General features: G+C 41.1%; 1 protein-coding gene across 3 annotated transcripts; it reads left to right on the forward strand.

Annotated features, from left to right (window-relative positions):
• The first annotated feature begins 3 nt into the window (after window positions 1-3).
• On the forward strand, window positions 4-18195 carry METTL6 (methyltransferase like 6). Of its 3 annotated transcripts, none has more exons than XM_030329013.1 (6): window positions 4-133; window positions 876-1250; window positions 2991-3125; window positions 8751-8921; window positions 15493-15634; window positions 17510-18195. In XM_030329013.1, the coding sequence occupies exons 2-6, from the start codon at window positions 1026-1028 to the stop codon at window positions 17689-17691; spliced, it is 855 nt and encodes a 284-aa protein (XP_030184873.1). In that variant the 5' UTR covers window positions 4-133; window positions 876-1025; the 3' UTR covers window positions 17692-18195. The 3 variants fall into 3 exon arrangements, with proteins under 3 accessions (XP_030184873.1, XP_030184874.1, XP_030184875.1); XM_030329014.1 differs by having other exon boundaries at window positions 2991-3110; XM_030329015.1 differs by lacking the exon at window positions 2991-3125.
• Window positions 18196-18582: the final 387 nt, after the last annotated feature.

Consider the following 18582-nt stretch of genomic DNA (forward strand, 5'->3'; position numbering starts at 1 on the left):
CCAAGCGTCCGGAGCCCTGCGGACCCTACCCCGCGCGTCACTGGCCTCTTACCCTTCACGCGGTAATGGAGGAGCGAGAGCCTCAGCCCCTGGAAAACGGCGCTACCCTCTGATTCGTGAGACGGCCTCTTAGGTGTGTGATCAGAATCTCAGGCCGCCGGGCTTGACTACAAATTCCCCCCCCCCCCGAAACTGGGTCTCGGATCCTTGGGAAATGATCACCCCACTTGACCACCCGTCGCCATTTTGGGAAGCTGGTGTGGTGGTTTTAAGTCACCCTTTCACGGGCATTAAAAATTGATGTTTCCTCCCTAAGATTTCTCAGTCACTTGGGAGTGTCCTTTTTCTAAACCAAACCGATTTAGTATTATTATATTTTTTAAATGTTTATTTATTTTAAAGAGAGGTAGAGACAGAGCACGAGTTGGGGAGGGACAGAGGGAGAGAGAGAGAGGGAGACACAGAATCCCAAGCAGGCTCCAGGCTCTGGGCTGTCAGCACCGAGCCCGACCCAGGGCTGGAACTCACAAACTTTAAGATCATGACCTGAACTGAAGTGGGACGCCTAACGGACCGAGCCACCCAGGCGTCCCTAAACAGATGTATTATTCTAATAGTTAACTTGTTCTGGTTTGAACTAGAGTTTGGTGCGTGAGAGCCCTGGCCACGGAATGTAAGCCCTCTGAAGGTAGGGATTGTGTCTTGGGCTTCTTTCTGACCGACCTCTTGTAGAGTGGGCAGGGTTTTTGTGTTGAGTCAGCATCTAGTATGTGGTGAGTTGAACTGTTTGGTGAAAGAACCGTTCTAAAGCGGCTAACCAGCGTCTTAAAAACTGTTCTAGAACCACTAACCAGAATCTCCTTTTTCCTGCAAAGCACCCAGTGCCGCCCGAGGCTTGAGCCCAACGTGAAGAACCACATTTGGAAAAATCCTTCCTATGTCTGCAGTATCAGCTTGGATTACTCAGGTTATTCAGGGTTGGGGAATCTTCAGCAGTGTTAAATATATTACCATCAACTTATGGGATGGCTTCTTTGCAAAGGAAAGGGCTGCAGGCAAGAATTCTCAGCGCTGAAGAAGAGGAGAAATTGAAAAGAGACCAGGCTTTAATGTCTGATTTTAAACAGCAAAAACTGGAAAAAGAGGCTCAGAAGAACTGGGACCTTTTTTACAAAAGAAATAGCACTAACTTCTTCAAAGATAGACACTGGACCACCAGAGAATTTGAGGAACTCAGATCATGTAGAGAGGTAAACTAATATTGAACCTTGTTTGAGTTTTTCATTTCACATGTGAAGAGGAGTGTTTATTGCCTTCCTATGGGTCTCCAGTGGATTTAGTAGGTCCTGGGTTGTATGTAGGAAAGAGAGCTTTCAAGGACATTTTCTGTTTCTTAAAGCCAGTCTGAAAGTCATAAATATTGAATTCATACTGGGTGACTTCAGTGACAGATTCAGATTCATAATAAAGACGATAAACACTTTACCACGGCCCTTAGAAAAGGGCCCTTAGAAAATTACACAACTCTACATGTTGTGTAATTTAAGCCCTACAATAACAGTGTGAAGTAGGCATCATTGTTATCCCTACTTGCAGGTTAAAACGGGGCACAAAGCTCTTTTAAGAGAGTTGTCTAGGGGCGCCTGGGTGGCGCAGTCGGTTAAGCGTCCGACTTCAGCCAGGTCACGATCTCGCGGTCCGGGAGTTCGAGCCCCGCGTCAGGCTCTGGGCTGATGGCTCAGAGCCTGGAGCCTGTTTCTGATTCTGTGTCTCCCTCTCTCTCTGCCCCTCCCCCATTCATGCTCTGTCTCTCTCTGTCTTAAAAATAAAATAAACGTTGGAAGAAAAAAAAAAAATTTAAAAAATAAAAAATAAAAAAAAAAAAAAAAAAAAAAAAGAGTTGTCTAATGATAGAACATGGTGAGGGAAGAAGTCCAGATTTGAGTGCAAGCAGTTTCGTTCCAGAGCCTGTTATTTTAGCTATTATCCTGTGTTTTCTTCTTTTTTTTTAATGTTTATTTATTTGAGAGAGAGAGAGAATCCCAAGGAGACACCATGCTCAGCATGGAGCCCATCTCTGGGCTTGATCTCACCACCATGAGATCATGACCTGAGTTGAAATCAAGAGTCGGTGTGGTTTATATACACAATGGAGTACTACATGGCAATGAGAAAGAATGAAATATGGCCTTTTGTAGCAACGTGGATGGAACTGGAGAGTGTGATGCTAAGTGAAATAAGCTATACAGAGAAAGACAGATACCATATGTTTTCACTCTTATGTGGATCCTGAGAAACTTAACAGAAACCCATGGGGGAGGGGAAGGAAGAAAAAAAAAAGAGGTTAGAGTGGGAGAGAGCCAAACCATAAGAGACTCTTAAAAACTGAGAACAAACTGAGGGTTGATGGGTGGGAGGGAGGGGAGGGTGGGTGATGGGTATTGAGGAGGGCATCTTTTGGGATGAGCACTGGGTGTTGTATGGAAACCAATTTGACAATAAATTTCATATATTAAAAAAGAAAAGAAAAGAAATCAAGAGTCGGATGCTGTGGGGTCCCTGGGTGGCTCAGTTGGTTGAGCACTCGATGTCAACTCAGGTCATGATCGAGAGTTCGTGGGTTCCAGCCCCACATCAGGCACTCTGCAGTCTTTGCAGAGCCCACTTTGCATCTTCTGTTCCCCACTCTCTCTGTGCCTTCCTGGCTCCTGCTCGCCCTCTCTCTCAAAAAAAATAAAACATTAAAAAAGAAAGGGGGGGGAGGGATGCTTAATCGACTGAGCCACCCAGGTGCCCCTGCTGTGTTTTCTTTATACTAAGCTGCCCAGTGTTGGACGACAAGCAAGGTATCAGTATTAGCTTTAGGTTCTCAGTTCACTTGTTTACTCTCTGTCCCATGGGGGCAGAAACCTTGCTTCTCCTGTTTGGAGACATGTTGTAGTTTGGTTTGTTTCTCGATGATGCAAACGACTTTGCATCTCTTTCCCCAGTTTGAAGACCAAAAATTGACTGTGCTTGAAGCTGGCTGTGGTGTTGGGAACTGTTTATTCCCGCTTTTAGAAGAAGATCTGAATATCTTTGCCTATGCCTGTGACTTTTCTCCAAGAGCAGTTGAGTATGTCAAGGTTGGTGCCTTGTCCATGTTTCTGTTATGTTACTGTTTTCTTAGATTTCTTTGACCTGCCCTCTCTGCCCATTTGCTTATTAATTCCAGTTCTCTCTTTGAAGCTAACCAGCTATGACCACCATGAATGTGTTTTTCCTGTTTAAATACCTGTATCATACATACAGAAACACAGCTTTGGGGTACCTGCATGGCTCAGTCAGTCGAGCATCTGACTCTTGATTTCAGCTCAGGTCATGATCCCAGGATTGTGGGATTGAGCCCTGCATTGGGGCTCTGCACCTCTTCTCTGCTCATGCTCTGTCTCTAAAATTAAAAAAAAAAAAAAAAAAAGAAAAAGAAAAGAAATACAGCTCTATTCAGAAAAGTAGAAAGAACTACCAAAATGATACCCATATGCTTCTACCTAAATTGAATGATTGCCAGAATTTTGTACATTTGCTTTATAGACTTTTTTCTTTGCTCAACTATTTTAAAGTATAGATGTCAAGACACTTCCATCTCAAATATGTTTGCATACATATTCAAAAAATACGGACTTTTTCTGCATGGCGCAATACGTGAACTGTGATCTCCTAATGTCATTAATACTCAGAATGGATTTAGATTTTTAGATTTACCCAAGTAGTCCCAAGTGTCTTTTATAGATGTATTTAATCAAGGACTAAATCTTGTACTTCTTAATGTACCTTAAATCTCCTTAGCCTAAAACATCCCTGCCCTTCCCCTTGACCTTTTCCCCACTGGCTTTGAGCTTTTTTTTTCTCTTTAATTTTTTTTTTATGTTTATTTTTGAGACAGAGAAAGAGTATGAGCAGGGGAGGGGCAGAGAGAGAGGGAGACACAGAATCTGAAGCAGGCTCTGAACTGTCAGCACAGAGCCCAACATGGGGCTCAAACCCACAAACCATGAGATCATGACCTGAGCTGAAGTCGGACGCTCAACCGACTGAGCCACCCAGGTGCCCCTGGCATTGAGCTTTTGAAGAGCAAGCCATTTTCTATAATTCGGTCCCACATTTCATATTGGTCTGATTGTTTATTCATATCATTGTTCAACTTGTTTCTTTATCCTCTGTATTTCCTTTACTGTAAACTAGAAGTTAGATTTAAACCAGGTAAAATATTTGTGGCAAAAATACTGTAATAAGTGATGTTGTATCTTTGATATTGCATCCTGTCAGGAGGCATTAATGTCTGGTAATGCTAGCTTTAGTTTTGATCTCTGGGTTAAGGTAGTAACTACCTAATTCCCACCTAAAAAGTACCTTCCTAAGGGGTACAAGTATTTACCTTTTGCTATTAACAAATATGTGGGGGATACTTGGGCAAACATCTAACTTTCCATCAACCTTTTACAGTTGTACCATCCATTAGAAGTTTTTTTAATAGTGGTATCACATTGTACTATAACTTGCTTTCTTCACTCCACATCCTATCTTGTACTTTGGTTTTTTTTGTCTTAGTACATATAGGTCCACTGTACTTTACTTAGCTGTTGTAGTATTCCACAGAATGGATATACTGTACTTTAACGGTTACCCTGTTGCTATTTGTTTAAGTTATTTCTGATTTTTTACTCTTACAAATAGGGTTAATGTGGCACTATGTGCCACTCCCCAAAACACGTGTGTGCATTTTTCTCTCTGGTGATGGAAGAATTCCTTGGAGAAATGGTACACACATTTAAATTTTAATATTTGATGTATATTTTTTAATTTAATATATAAATTTTAATATACAGCTACTATTCTGTCTATATCCTCAACGTTTGATATCAGTCTTTTTTATATCTTCTAATCTTATGGACAAAAAGTAATACTCCATATTTTAGTTTGTTTACCCCTTATATATGTAAATAAGCATTAGTTTTTCTTCTGATTGTGAGATTCTTTATTCCACATGTATTTATCGAGAGCCTAGTATGTGCCAGTCACTGTTCTACGCACTGGGACTAAGTAGTGAACAAAACACAAAAAAATCCCTCAGGTGGAGCTTGTATTATACTATGAATTGTCCGTTCATAACCTTTGCTAATTTTTCTGTCATTTCTTTATCTTTAGGGTATATTCTGGATATTCTGTTTTGTTTTTTACAAACATTTCTAGTTTATTTAGCATTGCTTTATGGTTTGTCTTTCAGCAGGATTTAAACTATGTGCAAATTTAGTAATGTTTTCCTTTCAAGGCTCTAAGGTCTTAAGTCTTGTTTAAGAGTCCTCTAACCTTCTACATAGTTTTAAAGCTTTGGTTATCATGTTTTTTAATCTGGAAAAATTTTGGCCCTTATTTCTTCAAATATTTCTTCAGCTCTGTTCTCTCTTCTGAGATTCTAATGGCATGTGTATTATACCATTTGCTATTGTATGGCGGTTTGTTTTCTTGGATGGTGGTTTGTTTTCTTAACTTTTTTTCTCTTTGCATTTTTAGTTTGTATAATTTCTTTCATCCTATCTTCAAGTTTACTGACTCCTTCTTAGGTAGTAAATGTTCCTATTGATGAGCCTTTCAAAAGCATTCTTAATATTTGTTGCTGTGTTTTTGGTTTTTAGTTCGTCTAGTTGATTGTTTTTGTAGTTTCTATTTCTCTGCTGAAATTACCTATTTGATCTTAAACTTTGTCTATGTTTTTCATTAGAGTCTTTCACTTATTAATTACAGTTATTTTAAATGCCCAAACTTCTAGTTCCTATATCTGTGTCATATTTGAGTCTGGTTCTGATGATTGCTTTGTCTCTTCAGACTATTTTTTCTTGCCATTTGGTATGCCTTGTACTTTTTTTTTCACTGAAAGGTATGTTATGTAGGGCTATGGATACTGAGGTCATAAGGATTTGTAATAATCTAGACAGGAGTTTAGCTGTGTTTGAAATCTGTTATTGTTATAGTTACCTGTGAGGTTTATCGTTGCTATGGCCACCAGATACTTCAGAGCCATCTGGTGACTTGGTTTATGTCACCCCTTTTGGCTTTGGGTCTGCTCTTCATACTGTTCCTCGTAAAGATCCTCTCTCTTACAACTTTCCCAGCTGCAATCCACTGTTGTTATTACCACTGGAGACTTGGTAAGGTGTGGGAGAAGGGATTGTCATCTAATGTTCTGATTCTCAGTTTTTGAACTGTAGAGTGGGCCTGTGTCTCGGGTGTGGCCTTCACAAGTGTGTCTGCACTCTAGGACTAGAGCTTTCCTCTCCCTTTAGTCCCTCAGTATCTACCTGGTGTCCTCCTCGATGGTCTTGAGGCCATTCTCCCTTCAGATCAAGACTAGGTCTATCAATCCCCAGCACCTCCACCAAAAAAAAAAAAAAAAAAAAAAAAAAAGACTAGGTCTGGAGGGCGCTGGCTCAGTCCGAAGAGCATGCAACTCTTGATGTTAGGGTTGTGAGTTCAAGCCCTACATTGGGTGTGGAGATTACTAAAAAAATAAACTTAAAAAAAAAAAAAATTAAGAATGGGTCTGGGCAGAGCAGTTTCCTCCCCTCTTGGCAGTGGTATTTCGCTAGTACCCTAAGGCTGCAGGCTTCAGGAGACCTTTCCCCTGTAGTTTGAATCTTTTCTTCCTTAAAGGAGATGAGAAAGTCCAGTACTAGATGGAGCACCATCTTCTCTGTGAGAGCCCCGTGATGTTCTTGGAAGAAACACCTATAAAAAGATGGGAGTGTTCCTGTTACTTCCACCCCCAGAGGCCCAGAGGCTTCACGCTATAACATCCGCACTCAGTCTACAGCAGTTTGTCCAATTTCTAGTTTTATCTTTCTAGTTTGGGAGTTTCTGCCTCAGGTAAGCAAATGCTTCGGTCCTGTCTCTCCCAGAAGGCACTTATCTGTCTCCAGATTGGGGGATGGCTGGTGGTTCGTTGGCCTCTATTCTTTGATGGGTTCACAAAAAAAGCCATTACTTGGCTGTCTGTCCATCTTTTTTCTTATTGTAAGGATGGGAGCTGCATTTTTATACCAGTGTACGTCTTTGAACTGAAACTGGAACCTTTAAGTCACCTGGGTAACCAATTGTCCTTTAACACAAGTGTATAGCTAGTTGTTCTAACACAGTAAGTTGAATGAGAAAATTCATTTTTATTCCCTGATAATTGTCACTTTTATTGTCTACCTTTTTTGATATGTCATCTTTGTCACTTATTTTTTTTTTTTAACATTTATTTATTTTTGAGACAGAGAGAGACAGAGCATGAATGGGGGAGGGGCAGAGAGAGAGGGAGACACAGAATCGGAAACAGGCTCCAGGCTCTGAGCCATCAGCCCAGAGCCTGACGCGGGGCTCGAACTCACGGACCGCGAGATCGTGACCTGAGCCGAAGTCGGACGCTCAACCGACTGAGCCACCCAGGCGCCCCATGTCATCTTTGTCACTTATTTTTTGTCATGCAATACTAAATTCTCCTATATACATGGGTCTGTTTTGAGGACTCTGATCTGTCTTCGTAGTCTATTTGTCCCCATTCTCAAAGCTCATTGTTTCAGTACTGCATTTTGTAGTATGTTTTGAAGTCCAGTAGTGTACTTCCTCCTTCATTGTTCTTCAGTTTAAAAATTGGCTTGGCTATTCCTAAAGATTTTTGCTTCCAGATGAATCAAATTTGCCTTTGCGTCAAGTTTCTAGAAATCTATTGGGATTCTATTGAGATTGCATTGGATTTAGAAGCAGATTTATGGGTAGAATTGTCGTCTTTTCAATATTGAATCTTCCCATCCAAGAACTTTGTATTTATTTGAGTCCTTATTTACGTTAAAGAAAGGTTTGTGGGGCGTCTGGGTGGCTCAGTCGGTTGAGCGTCCGACTTCGGCTCAGGTTATGATCTCACAGCTCGTGAGTTCGAGCCCCACGTTGGGCTCTGTGGTGACAGTTCAGAGACTGGAGCCTGTTTCTGCTTCTGTGTCTCCCTCTCTCTGCCCCTAACCCACTCACATTCTCTCTGTCTCTCTCAAAAAAAAACATTAAAAAATTTTTTTCTTAAAGAAATGTTTGTTATTTTTTTATAATGCTCTTATAAGATCTTAGACTTTATGATACTCTTTATTTATAAGAGTATTATACGTATTTTTTTTTGATAATGCTCTTAAACCCACCATCCAAAATGTACAGGAACACACTTGTTTAAAAACAAAAAAAGGCGGGGGTGGGGCAGGGAAGAAGAAGAAATTTGGTTTATTTGGCTTGCTGTCTCAAGGGAAAATATGCAGAACTGTGGGAGCATCTCCATGAGTGGATTGGGAAGGACTTCTCAGAGGATTTAGGCTTGTAATGGGTGATTTCAAAGGAGGATTAAGGAAGCACGGGTCAGTTTTGACTTCTCCCTCTAGAAATCTATGCTCCTAGAATGCGCAGCTTTGAACATGTGATAGCTCCTCAGTGTTCCATCCTCAGTTAAAGATGATTTGTTAAAATGAAATCTTGGCCCTCCTAGTAACAGCAAATGCTACGTGCATTAGCGTGCAAATGGCACATTACTCAGTTTTACCCAGTAAGAAAGTGATCTGTGATTTTTGTGTAACAGTGCACAAGTGGAAATAGATCCATTTTCCATCGGATCTCCTTTTGATGCTGTATTTTTCTCTGTGTGTCCACATGGGTGTCGCATTAAAATTCTTTTCTTTTTCCCCCTTCTCTAGCAAAATCCTTTATATGACACAGAAAGATGCAAGGTGTTCCAGTGTGATCTAACCAAAGATGACCTTCTGGAACATGTGCCCCCAGAGTCCGTGGATGTTGTCATGTTGATATTTGTCCTCTCTGCTGTTCACCCTGATAAGATGCACCTTGTCTTACAAAACATTTACCAGGTTAGTAATTTGGACCCTGGAGGTTGGACATCCTGATCTTTTTGCTTACCTCCCCTCTGAGGCTCATGTCTAGTTCACAAAGCCCCCTCGTTCTCACTAGGTGTAGGCCATGCAGTCAGTGTATCGAAGGGGTTCTCCTACATAAAACATTCAGTTTGAATTCTGGTTTGTCTGGTAGCCATCACTGCTCTTCAGTTTGGCCAGCTTTGGAGCGAGGATGATTTTGTAGTTATCTGGGCTCTGTGCATGGAATAACATGCAGATAGTCCCTGCTGGAAAAGGAGAAGAAGATATGGTTCGGGGTCAAGAACGTAGTCCGGCATCAGAGTGCCTAGAGACGATACCCGACTTCCCTGCTTAGGCAAGTTTCTTTACCTCCCTGAGCCTCAGTTTCATTACCTATGTAATACTGAGATACTGAGATGAAATACACGCAATATAAAGTGCTTAGCACAATGCCTAGAAGGTGGTAGGTGCTCTTCAAAAATCAGCCATTGTTGTCACTGTCATCATTGTTGCCAGAATGAGGAGAACCCAAACTGCTCTGGCCATCAGGAGGCTGCTGTAGCACTCAGGAAGTAAAGCATCACTCTCAAGTCATGTGACTCAAGACAAATCACGTCATCTTCCTTCTGTGGGCTTCAGTGTCCTTGGCTGTAAAATGGGGGTGTCTGTTAGGGTTATTGTGAGATGCAGGTAAGATCATGAATGAGGCTGCTTTGTAAACTACGGTAGAAGCTCTCTTATCTGTGGCAACAATGTTGATTAAAGATCAACTAAATCAAAAAATCATGAAAAAGGTACATTCTTACCTTAAACATTTTATTATGACTTAAAATATGTTAATATTCTTTTATCACTCTTTTGATGTAGAGCCACGGCCCTTTCTTTTGAGTATGGGGCTCTTTACCATTTTTCTTACCATCTTAATGAACCACATACATAGTAGCATAGTAGAGTTCTGGCTTCTTTAAAAGTGGAGCAAAGACTTAAAAATGATTGGAAACTTAACGCAAGGGCAAATTTTTTAATGTTTTTAACCTAGACTTACCTTTGATTCTCCCATGTCTAACAGCAGTTCAGTGCTTCTCTATCAAGTCTTTCCAAAAGTTTCAGTGTACTTTTCAGAGAAAATAAAAATGCTCTTTACTTGCATTGCATTGTTTATATATTCATGTATAATTCTAAATCTAAGTACAGCTGGTGTAAGTAAGTTTGGGAACCAACACAAGTGACCAGTGGTAAGCATGCAGGTCACCTGGGGGCCACTAAATGGCAAGGGCACACAATCTGGAAAGCCTGTTAAGCCTCACCTGTTCAGGGAGTCAGAGGCCTCAGTCAGTCTGCTTTATAAAAGGGAGAGAAGAACATTCAGCAAGTTGAAAAAGTAGACGTTTTAAATGTTTTTTAAGTAGCAAAACAAATTTCAAGACACTGGAAACCTTTTAGGGAGTAATTATTCTCACTTAAAACAACATTTTAAGAAATTCAGATATTGCCGCGGTGGTTTCAGCTCTCTGCTCGTGAGGTTTTGTAAGGTTTTTTCTCCTTACTTCCCCTTTCCCTGCCCCTGGTATCTGATTAGATGAGACCCAGCATATATCCACAAATGGGCATGGAACTGAAGCTGAGTAAAGAGGGAAGAGAGGGCATCAGGGAAAAGATGGTAGGATCACCTGATTTGAAGGTCCAGGTGAGGACAAAGGATGATGAAAGATGGGGAAGTAGAGAGAGCTGGAAAGATGGGGCAGGGGGGAATGACCAAGGTGACTTGTATGACACTGAGAGACCGGAGGGGTTATGCTTTTTAGTGTTGACAAGACTTCAGGACGTTACCATGGGAGTGAGTGGTTTAGAAGGGTAAGACCTTGGAAAAGTCCAAGCATTAAGAGGCCAGCATATTTGGAGGGATAATCCACATATATTGAAATTACTCTGAACTAAGAATGGAGTAGTATTAAGGAGAGGAGAATAAATCAGAAACATTCATCCTGAAACAGGGAAATGACCCTGGCACTAAGAGATGACAGTAATATTAAGGGATAGCAGATGATATAATCTGATGACAAGAGATTCAGACCTAGGGATTTTAGGGAGGAAAGAGAATACATGAGAAAGTAGCAATGAGAAGCATGGAGGGCGCCAGCCTCATCTCTAAGCCCAGTGGTACAAAGGTGAGGAGAGAAAACAGCCATGACTTGAGGGGTTGCAGGGAAAACAGTGTCCTCAGGAACAGTCTGTTAGCACCAGGATATGAAAGGAACATTGAGAAGAGGTGGATACTAGTGATTTCACTGATGAAAGGTTTCAGGGATTGGAGAGAAGTAGGAGTTGGGGACAGAATAAAGAGCATCTGGAACTCGATGGGGCGAGAGTGCCTACTATCAGTTTTGCTTTTCAGCATTATCCTGGTGGTCCTAATCAGCTCAAAAAGACAAGAAAGAAAATAAAAGATGGGGGAAAAATAGGGATGAAAGACAAAACTCATTTGCAAATAATGTAATTGTCTAATTAGAATATATTAAGACTATAAAAGTGTAAGATGAATGTACTCTGCTTAATGTCACAGAGGTATTCACACCTAATGAAGAGTAACATGCATTGTGCAATCTTACTTTTCCATTTAATATTATACATTTTATTTTCTTAATTTTTAAAAAAAAATTTTTGTGTGTATTTATTTATTTTGAAAAAGGGAGAGAGAGAATCCCAAGCGGGCTCCGCACTGTCAGCACAGAGCCTGATGTAGGGCTCAAACCCACACACCATGAGATCATGACCTGAGCTGAAACCAAGAGTCTGAGGCTTAATTGGCTAAGCCACCCACGTGCCCCCTATACATTTTATTTTTTGTTGTTGTTTGATTGATTGGAGGTTTTGGGTAGGGTTTTTTTGGTTGTTTTTTGAGCAAATTGACAAGGTGGTTCTAAGTTTACATGAAAGAACAAAGATCAAAACACTTCTGAAGAAAAACAAAACGGGGGAAATCTGTACTCTACCAGATGAAAAGACTTCTTACTGCTACAGTAATTAGGATAGAATGATGTTAGCAGAGGGACAACTTGAATGTGATAGCTTAAACACAGATCCACGCATACATGGGAATTTGATATATGGTAGAAGTGACAATGAAGATCACTAGAAAAATAGGGACTGTTCAGTAAGTGATGCTGGAACCACTGGGTGTCCATGTAGGAAAGAATGATTGTACTTCTCCTTCACATCCTATACAAAAATCATTCTCAGGTGAATTAAAGACTTAAGTGAAAAAGACAAAAATTTAAGCCTTTCAGAAGAAAATACAGGAAAAAATCTCTATGACCTCACAGTGTGGAGTTTTTTCAAAAGATGACTCAAAGCATTCTAAGCATAAAGATGATTATAACAAAAGTAGGAATTTCTTTTCTTCAAAAGACAATATAATACAAAGAAAAAAAAACCAACAACTTTGGAAAAGTGAGTTAAAGTCTGTAAACTGTTCAAAGATTAGTACCCAGAATACGTGAGAAATTCCTGTGAAAGAAGTACAAGCAAATTAATAGAAAAATGGGCAAATGTGAGTAGTCGTTTTATTGAAGAGAACACACATATGAAAAGATTATCTCAGTAACCCAGGAAATGTAAAATAAAACCCCAATGAGATACCGCTAGGTTAACCAAATTAAAGAAGTCTGACAAAGCCAAGTATTGTTGAGGGTATGCCTATTCTTGACTTAAATAGAAACATACAGGGGCGCCTGGATGGCTCAGTCGGTTCAGCGTCCAGCTCTTGGTTTCAGCTCAGGTCACGATCTCGCCGTTTCGTGACTTTGAGCCCCGCGTCAGGCTCCACGCTACCAGCGCAGAATAGGATTTAATAAAATTAATGGAATTTTCTGCCTCCCCCACTCGCACTGTCTCTCTCTCTCTCAGGGTAAACTATTTAGAAAAATTTTAGTGGAAACATACAGTATATTATTTATATTTTAACAGTAATGAAATTTTTTTATTATTATCCAGTTGAGCTGTCTCAGTCCACACCTGGCCCCTGTCGTAACCTTTCTTTGGTAACAAATTCCGTTTCAGCAGTCCTTTGTATTTTTACCCCCAATAGAATTCTTTTTTCAGCTGATGTGGAATGAGTTCACAACAGTAGCAGATTGCGATCTCTCTGCCATCATACGTAGTGCCTGAGTCATTAATTTGAAACCATGTGCTTCATCTGAAAATTACAGAAGGAGAAGCAATCTCTCAGCCTCTGACAACAAGACCCAAAGGTGGACAGCTCTGAGGCCTTCATGAACAACCACAGTAATAAGCTGTGGTAAGATAGATGTAATTACTGTAGAATGTTAACACTGAGAATTTTTAAAACTAGGTTTCAACTGAAAGACAACCTTAAGGTTGAATTCCCTCATTTTTGGAATAGAATGAAGTAAAAATAGACAAAATTTGTCATCAGAAGACCTGGATATTTGTCTGCCAGTGCCACCAACTTGCCTTGAAATCTCAGACAAGTCACTTTGACTCTGAGCCTTGCTTGCCGTAAAAGTGGCTATAATAGACCTCCCGTTCCCCTCCCTCCCCACCCCTAACCTACTTCTTGGAGTTGTTTAGAGAATGAAAGAACATAATGGTGAAAAATGCCTGTTAGCTATGATCAAAGGAGGCATTAGTATTGAACTTATTATTTTATAGACAAGAAAACACACGGATGAAATTACTTGCTCAAGGTTATTCAACTAGTTATGGAAGAACTGGGATATGAAGCAAGACTTCCAAATTCCCGAGTGTTCTTCCCACTGTCCCATGGAGACTTCCTGCTTCTGCAATTAAGAATAAGCCTTTTTCCTGTAAACTAAATTTTTCAGAATTTTCTCTTCACAATTCACATTTTTTTAAAACTTGGCGTTCTAGACTAAGATAGGATGTTTTTACCCAAGAGGCTCTTTACTGATGATATTTAGAATGCATCCCTCATTGATTAGAATTTACTAAATGAGGAAACTGCAGCTCACTTGGAAGTATTAGGGACAGTCTTTCATACCCCTATTCAAGAGGAAATACATCAAACTGCATCAAAAGTCTTAATATGTCACGTCTTAAAAATCATCTTATTGTTGTGATGAATCAGAATAAGGTTTAATTGGGGTGCCTGGGGTGGCTCAGTTGGTTAAGTGCCCAACTCTTGATCTCAGCTCAGGTTCTTTTTTCTTTCTTTTTTTTTAATGTTTTATTTATTTCTGAGGCGGTGGCGGGGGCAGAGGGGCAGAGAGAGAGGAAGACACAGAATCTCAAGGAGGGTCCAGGCTCCAAACTGTCGGCACATAGCCTGACATGGGACTCAAACCCACGAACCGTGAAATTACGACCCAAGCTGGAGTCGAACACTTAACTGACTGAGCCACCCAGGCACCCTGATCTCCGCTCAGGTCTTGATCTCAGGGCTGTGAGTTCAGTCCTTGCGTTGGGCTCTGTGCTGGGCATGAAGCCTACTTTAAAAAAAATACAGAATAGGGTTTAATAAAATTAATGCCTTTTAAGTCCGCTCTTATTTAGTAGCGTTCATGCATTTTGAAAGAATTCTCACATAAAAAGGAAATGTCACAGTACATACCACTTTCTCTTCATTTTGAAAAGCGTGTGCTATTTGCTTTATAAGATGGAGGTAGTTATAATACCCACATCCTGCCGGTGCCTACTCCCAATTTTCGAGACACCTACTCTGTGACACCTGTCTCTGAAAGACTTTAGTGAGGGACTCCCAGCCAGGTCTGACCATGATCCCCTTCCCTACACTGCTGCACTGGCCTGAGGACCTGTTATAAGGCACATGTAGGACAGATACTCAAATACTTACCCCTCCTCCCCTTAGCCTTGCTTTTCTTGTCAGTAGCGTGAATGGAATTGGAATGACACTTCCCCCAATCCCCCTCCAGGGCTAAGAGGTGTCTCTGATTCTACAATATGGTGCCTTTTGACCCAAATGTGAGTCTTGACTACCCCCCACTTAGTGGCCGAAGTGTGAATCATGCATAAATCACTTATGTAGTGTCCATTTTCTCATCTTGCACGAGGATGATAATCTCTCCTTTCTCCCTCCCTCCTGTCTGATAAACTGCCGAGTGCTCTCTGTTATTAGCATGGTGGGCAAGCTATGCATAATTGTAGCACAGTGAAACCCAAGCGGAGACTTAAAATGAGGAAAGCCAGCTAGAATCAGTAAGAAGCCAAAAGGACATATTTTTTTAAAGGATCATATACTAGGAGATGGCTGATAAAATGGCAGGAGAACATGCCTTAAGATAAGACTTTGATTTAACGTCATTAACATTTTAATTGATATGACATTGGACCTTGTAGGTGCTCAAGAAGTATCCCTCTAATGCATGGGGCCCCGCAGGTCTTGCTATACCTTTGATTAGGAGGCCGTTTTTCCTTCAAACTATGGATGGTTCAGTCTGGTTCCTTTCATAATTATCACAAATGTAAGGTATTTTAATCCCTGAATCAATCAGATTTTATTTTATTTGAATAAGTCTTATTTGCCTGGGTTCCCCAGAGTTACGTGCCGCCTGCTTTTGTTTCATAGGTATTAAAACCAGGCAGAAGTGTCTTGTTTCGTGACTATGGGCTGTATGATCATGCCATGCTTAGGTTTAAAGCTGGCAGCAAACTTGGAGAAAACTTTTATGCTAGACAAGATGGAACCAGATCGTATTTTTTTACTGATGGTAAGATTAATGGAATTTGTCTTTAATTGTTTACTTGCTTGCATTATCAGTGGGGTACTGGCCGGGGGCGGGGGCGGCTGCACGTAGCGCAGGGTCCTGGCTGGAACAGTCTCCAACGCTCACCACGTAGCACCTGGGACGACAGGGACGCGGCCCTGGCCGTGGTGAGCTCACAGGCCTCCTCTGGTGACAGTGTCTAGTTAGTGAGCCCAGGTTAGTGGACAGGCTCTGACATGCCACGTGGCTGCCCTACCAGGAAATGTGCTGGAAAAGGGGGAGGGCAAATGCGGATCCTCACTTCGTCCAGTCACAAAGAAAACAGGTAGGATGGGGCGCCAGGCTGGCTCAGTCAGAAGAGCATATGTGACTTAATCTTGGGGGTCGTGAGTTCAAGCCCCACGCTGGGTGTGGAGGTTACTAAAAACAAATAAATAAACTCAAAAAAAAAAAAAAAAGACAAATATAATGCCTGGAGATTACCTTCCCAGGTTATAAAGGCAAGAAACCTTTTTGTATAAAGGTTTTAAGTATGAAAATTTACTATAGGGGTCTTTAAAAAGTCATTTTTTAAAAATTCCTCCTTAATATTTATTCATTTTTGAGAGACAGACAGAGCACACACACGGGAGGGGCAGAGAGAGAAAGGGAGACACAGAATCTGAAGCAGGCTCCAGGCTCTGCACTGTCAGCACAGAGCCTGATGCGGGGCTCGAATTCACAAACCACGAGATCGTGACCTGAGCTGAAATTGGCCACCCAACTGACTGAGCCACCCAGGGGCCCCTAAAAAGTCATTTTGATAAGAAAAGCATCCAACCCCCGAACATTATTTCAGTCTTATACTGGATATTTTGAACTATTAGTTTTAAGCCTACTTAATCATTTGGACCACAAAATAATTACCTTCTTAAACTCTATTTTTACAACCGTTTGTATTTCTTAAAGTATTCTTTTGGATGTAGAAGGAAATCAGAAATGAGTGATTACCATTAAAACTGCAAAGCCAGAAAATGTCAGGGGAAAGTTAAAAATATTCATGCTCCTGTTTACTGAAATCTCAATTGTAAATAATTGAGAAGATGTAGTGATGTCTGCAGAGTACCTCAGAGCATGTCCTCGGAAGCAGGGCTCTAAGGGTCTTCACTTTCACTACATGGCCATTCAGTTGGTTTCAGTGAACATGTAGTGATGTATTATTTGGGTTAAAGTTTCCTTAGGGTATATCACTACAAAGGGATTTTCCCCGCCACTCTGGTTACAGAATTTTCTCCTTCGTGTTAGGATAGGTGAGGTGCTTGGTGCAAACAAACTGAACACATGAAGACTTTATATGAATATAGCCACTTTGAATATTGTTTCTTTTTACTCAGACATTGGTATTTGGGGATTCATAATAATAGGGCAAGGTGGCCATACTCCAGGTTGTCCTTAAACTTTTCTGATGAAATTATTTAGTTGGGGGTTTCTATTTGGGTGTGAGATGAGAAGTAGGAGTGTGTTAATTTCTAAAACAAAACCTTCTTTAAATTTTAGCACTGGAGTTTTTGTTATACTAAAAAAATAACATAACCCTCCTCCCTGCACCCCCCCCCCCCCCTTTACCACCTCAGAGCAAACGTAGTATCAAGACCATGAGCGTCACAAGGGCACCTGGGCGGCTCAGTTAAGCCTCCAACTTCAGCTCAGGTCATGATCTCAGGGTTTGTGAGTTTGAGCCACGTATCGGGCTCTGTGCTGACAGCTTGGAGCCTGCTTCAGATTCTGTGTCTCCCTCTGCCCTTCCCCTGCTTATGTTTGCACGCTCTCTCTGTCTCTCTCTCAAAAATAAGTAAACAAACAAAAGACCATGAGCATTGTTGATCTGCTTCCTTACAGAATTCCTGGCTCAGCTCTTTATGGACACAGGTTACGAAGAAGTGGTGAATGAATATGTGTTTCGTGAGACGGTGAATAAAAAAGAAGGCCTGTGTGTGCCGAGGGTTTTTCTTCAGAGCAAATTCCGAAAGTGTCCTAAGAACCCAACACCCTTGACCCTGGACCTGGGTCACAAGTCCTGACCTTTCACAAGGTTGACATTTGTGCCTCCCCTTGAAGAGGAAAGTTTGAAGTAACTCTATTTTGTATATTTTTATATTTTAACTTTTTAAAAATGAGCATATATAATTTTTATATGAAAAGGTAGCAAGTGTGTGTGTATATTACAACAATGCAAATAAAATTTCCAGGCCTGAAAAGTAAAGAAAGTTTGATGGTATAATGTAGTGCAGCCAGGCTGTCTGACTGAAATTCCACGAAGGGAAAAGCCTAAGCGCTTAAAGAGATCCTTGCCGTCACTACTGCGAGTCTGTAAGTGTGCCCCCAGGCAGCATGTCAGACAGCCCTGTGGAAAAATGAGGCCAAATAGACTGAAATAACACATCCAGATGTATTTTTAGCCTGAAGGATTGTTCTCTTTTTCCAGTGTCTCCTATTTGCCCGTTTTTCTCCGCTTCAGTTCATTTGTGTGCCTCTTCAAGACCAGTGTTTCACAAATACAGCTTTTTCTATGACTCGAGAACCCACCATGCCTCCCTGCCTAATTCTTGAGACCCTTTGTAATTGAACCAGGCCCTGGCCACACTGCCCCAGGGAGAGAGGGGAAGGCCATCTTCCCGATGCAGTTTCTCCAGGAATACGGTGGATGGACTGACCCAAGTCCCCACTGGGATATGAAGCAGTGGCTTGGGAGGTAATTGACCAACATGGCCAAAATCACACAGCTAGTGTTGCAGTGGGATATGGGGAAATCCTTAAATTAGTCTGCTGACCTGTTTCCCAAGCATCTCCAAATAATGCCTTTTACCCTATGACATAAAATCCAAGTGCTGTTGGCTCGCTAACAAAAGATCCTATAAGCTTTCCTGTTTCCCCTCTGCAGAGAGCTTGTCTGTGAGAACATTTGTGTAAAG

Source organism: Lynx canadensis, chromosome C2, assembly GCF_007474595.2.
Source record: "Lynx canadensis isolate LIC74 chromosome C2, mLynCan4.pri.v2, whole genome shotgun sequence".
Taxonomy (NCBI): domain Eukaryota; kingdom Metazoa; phylum Chordata; class Mammalia; order Carnivora; family Felidae; genus Lynx; species Lynx canadensis.

Coding starts and splice junctions, on each gene's coding strand:
- METTL6 (XM_030329013.1), top strand. CDS start 1,026: ATGGCTTCTTTGCAAAGGAAAGGGCTGCAGGCAAGAATTCTCAGCGCT. Junction 1,251..2,990: donor AACTCAGATCATGTAGAGAG/GTAAACTAATAT, acceptor CTCTTTCCCCAG/TTTGAAGACCAAAAATTGAC. Junction 3,126..8,750: donor GAGCAGTTGAGTATGTCAAG/GTTGGTGCCTTG, acceptor CCCCTTCTCTAG/CAAAATCCTTTATATGACAC.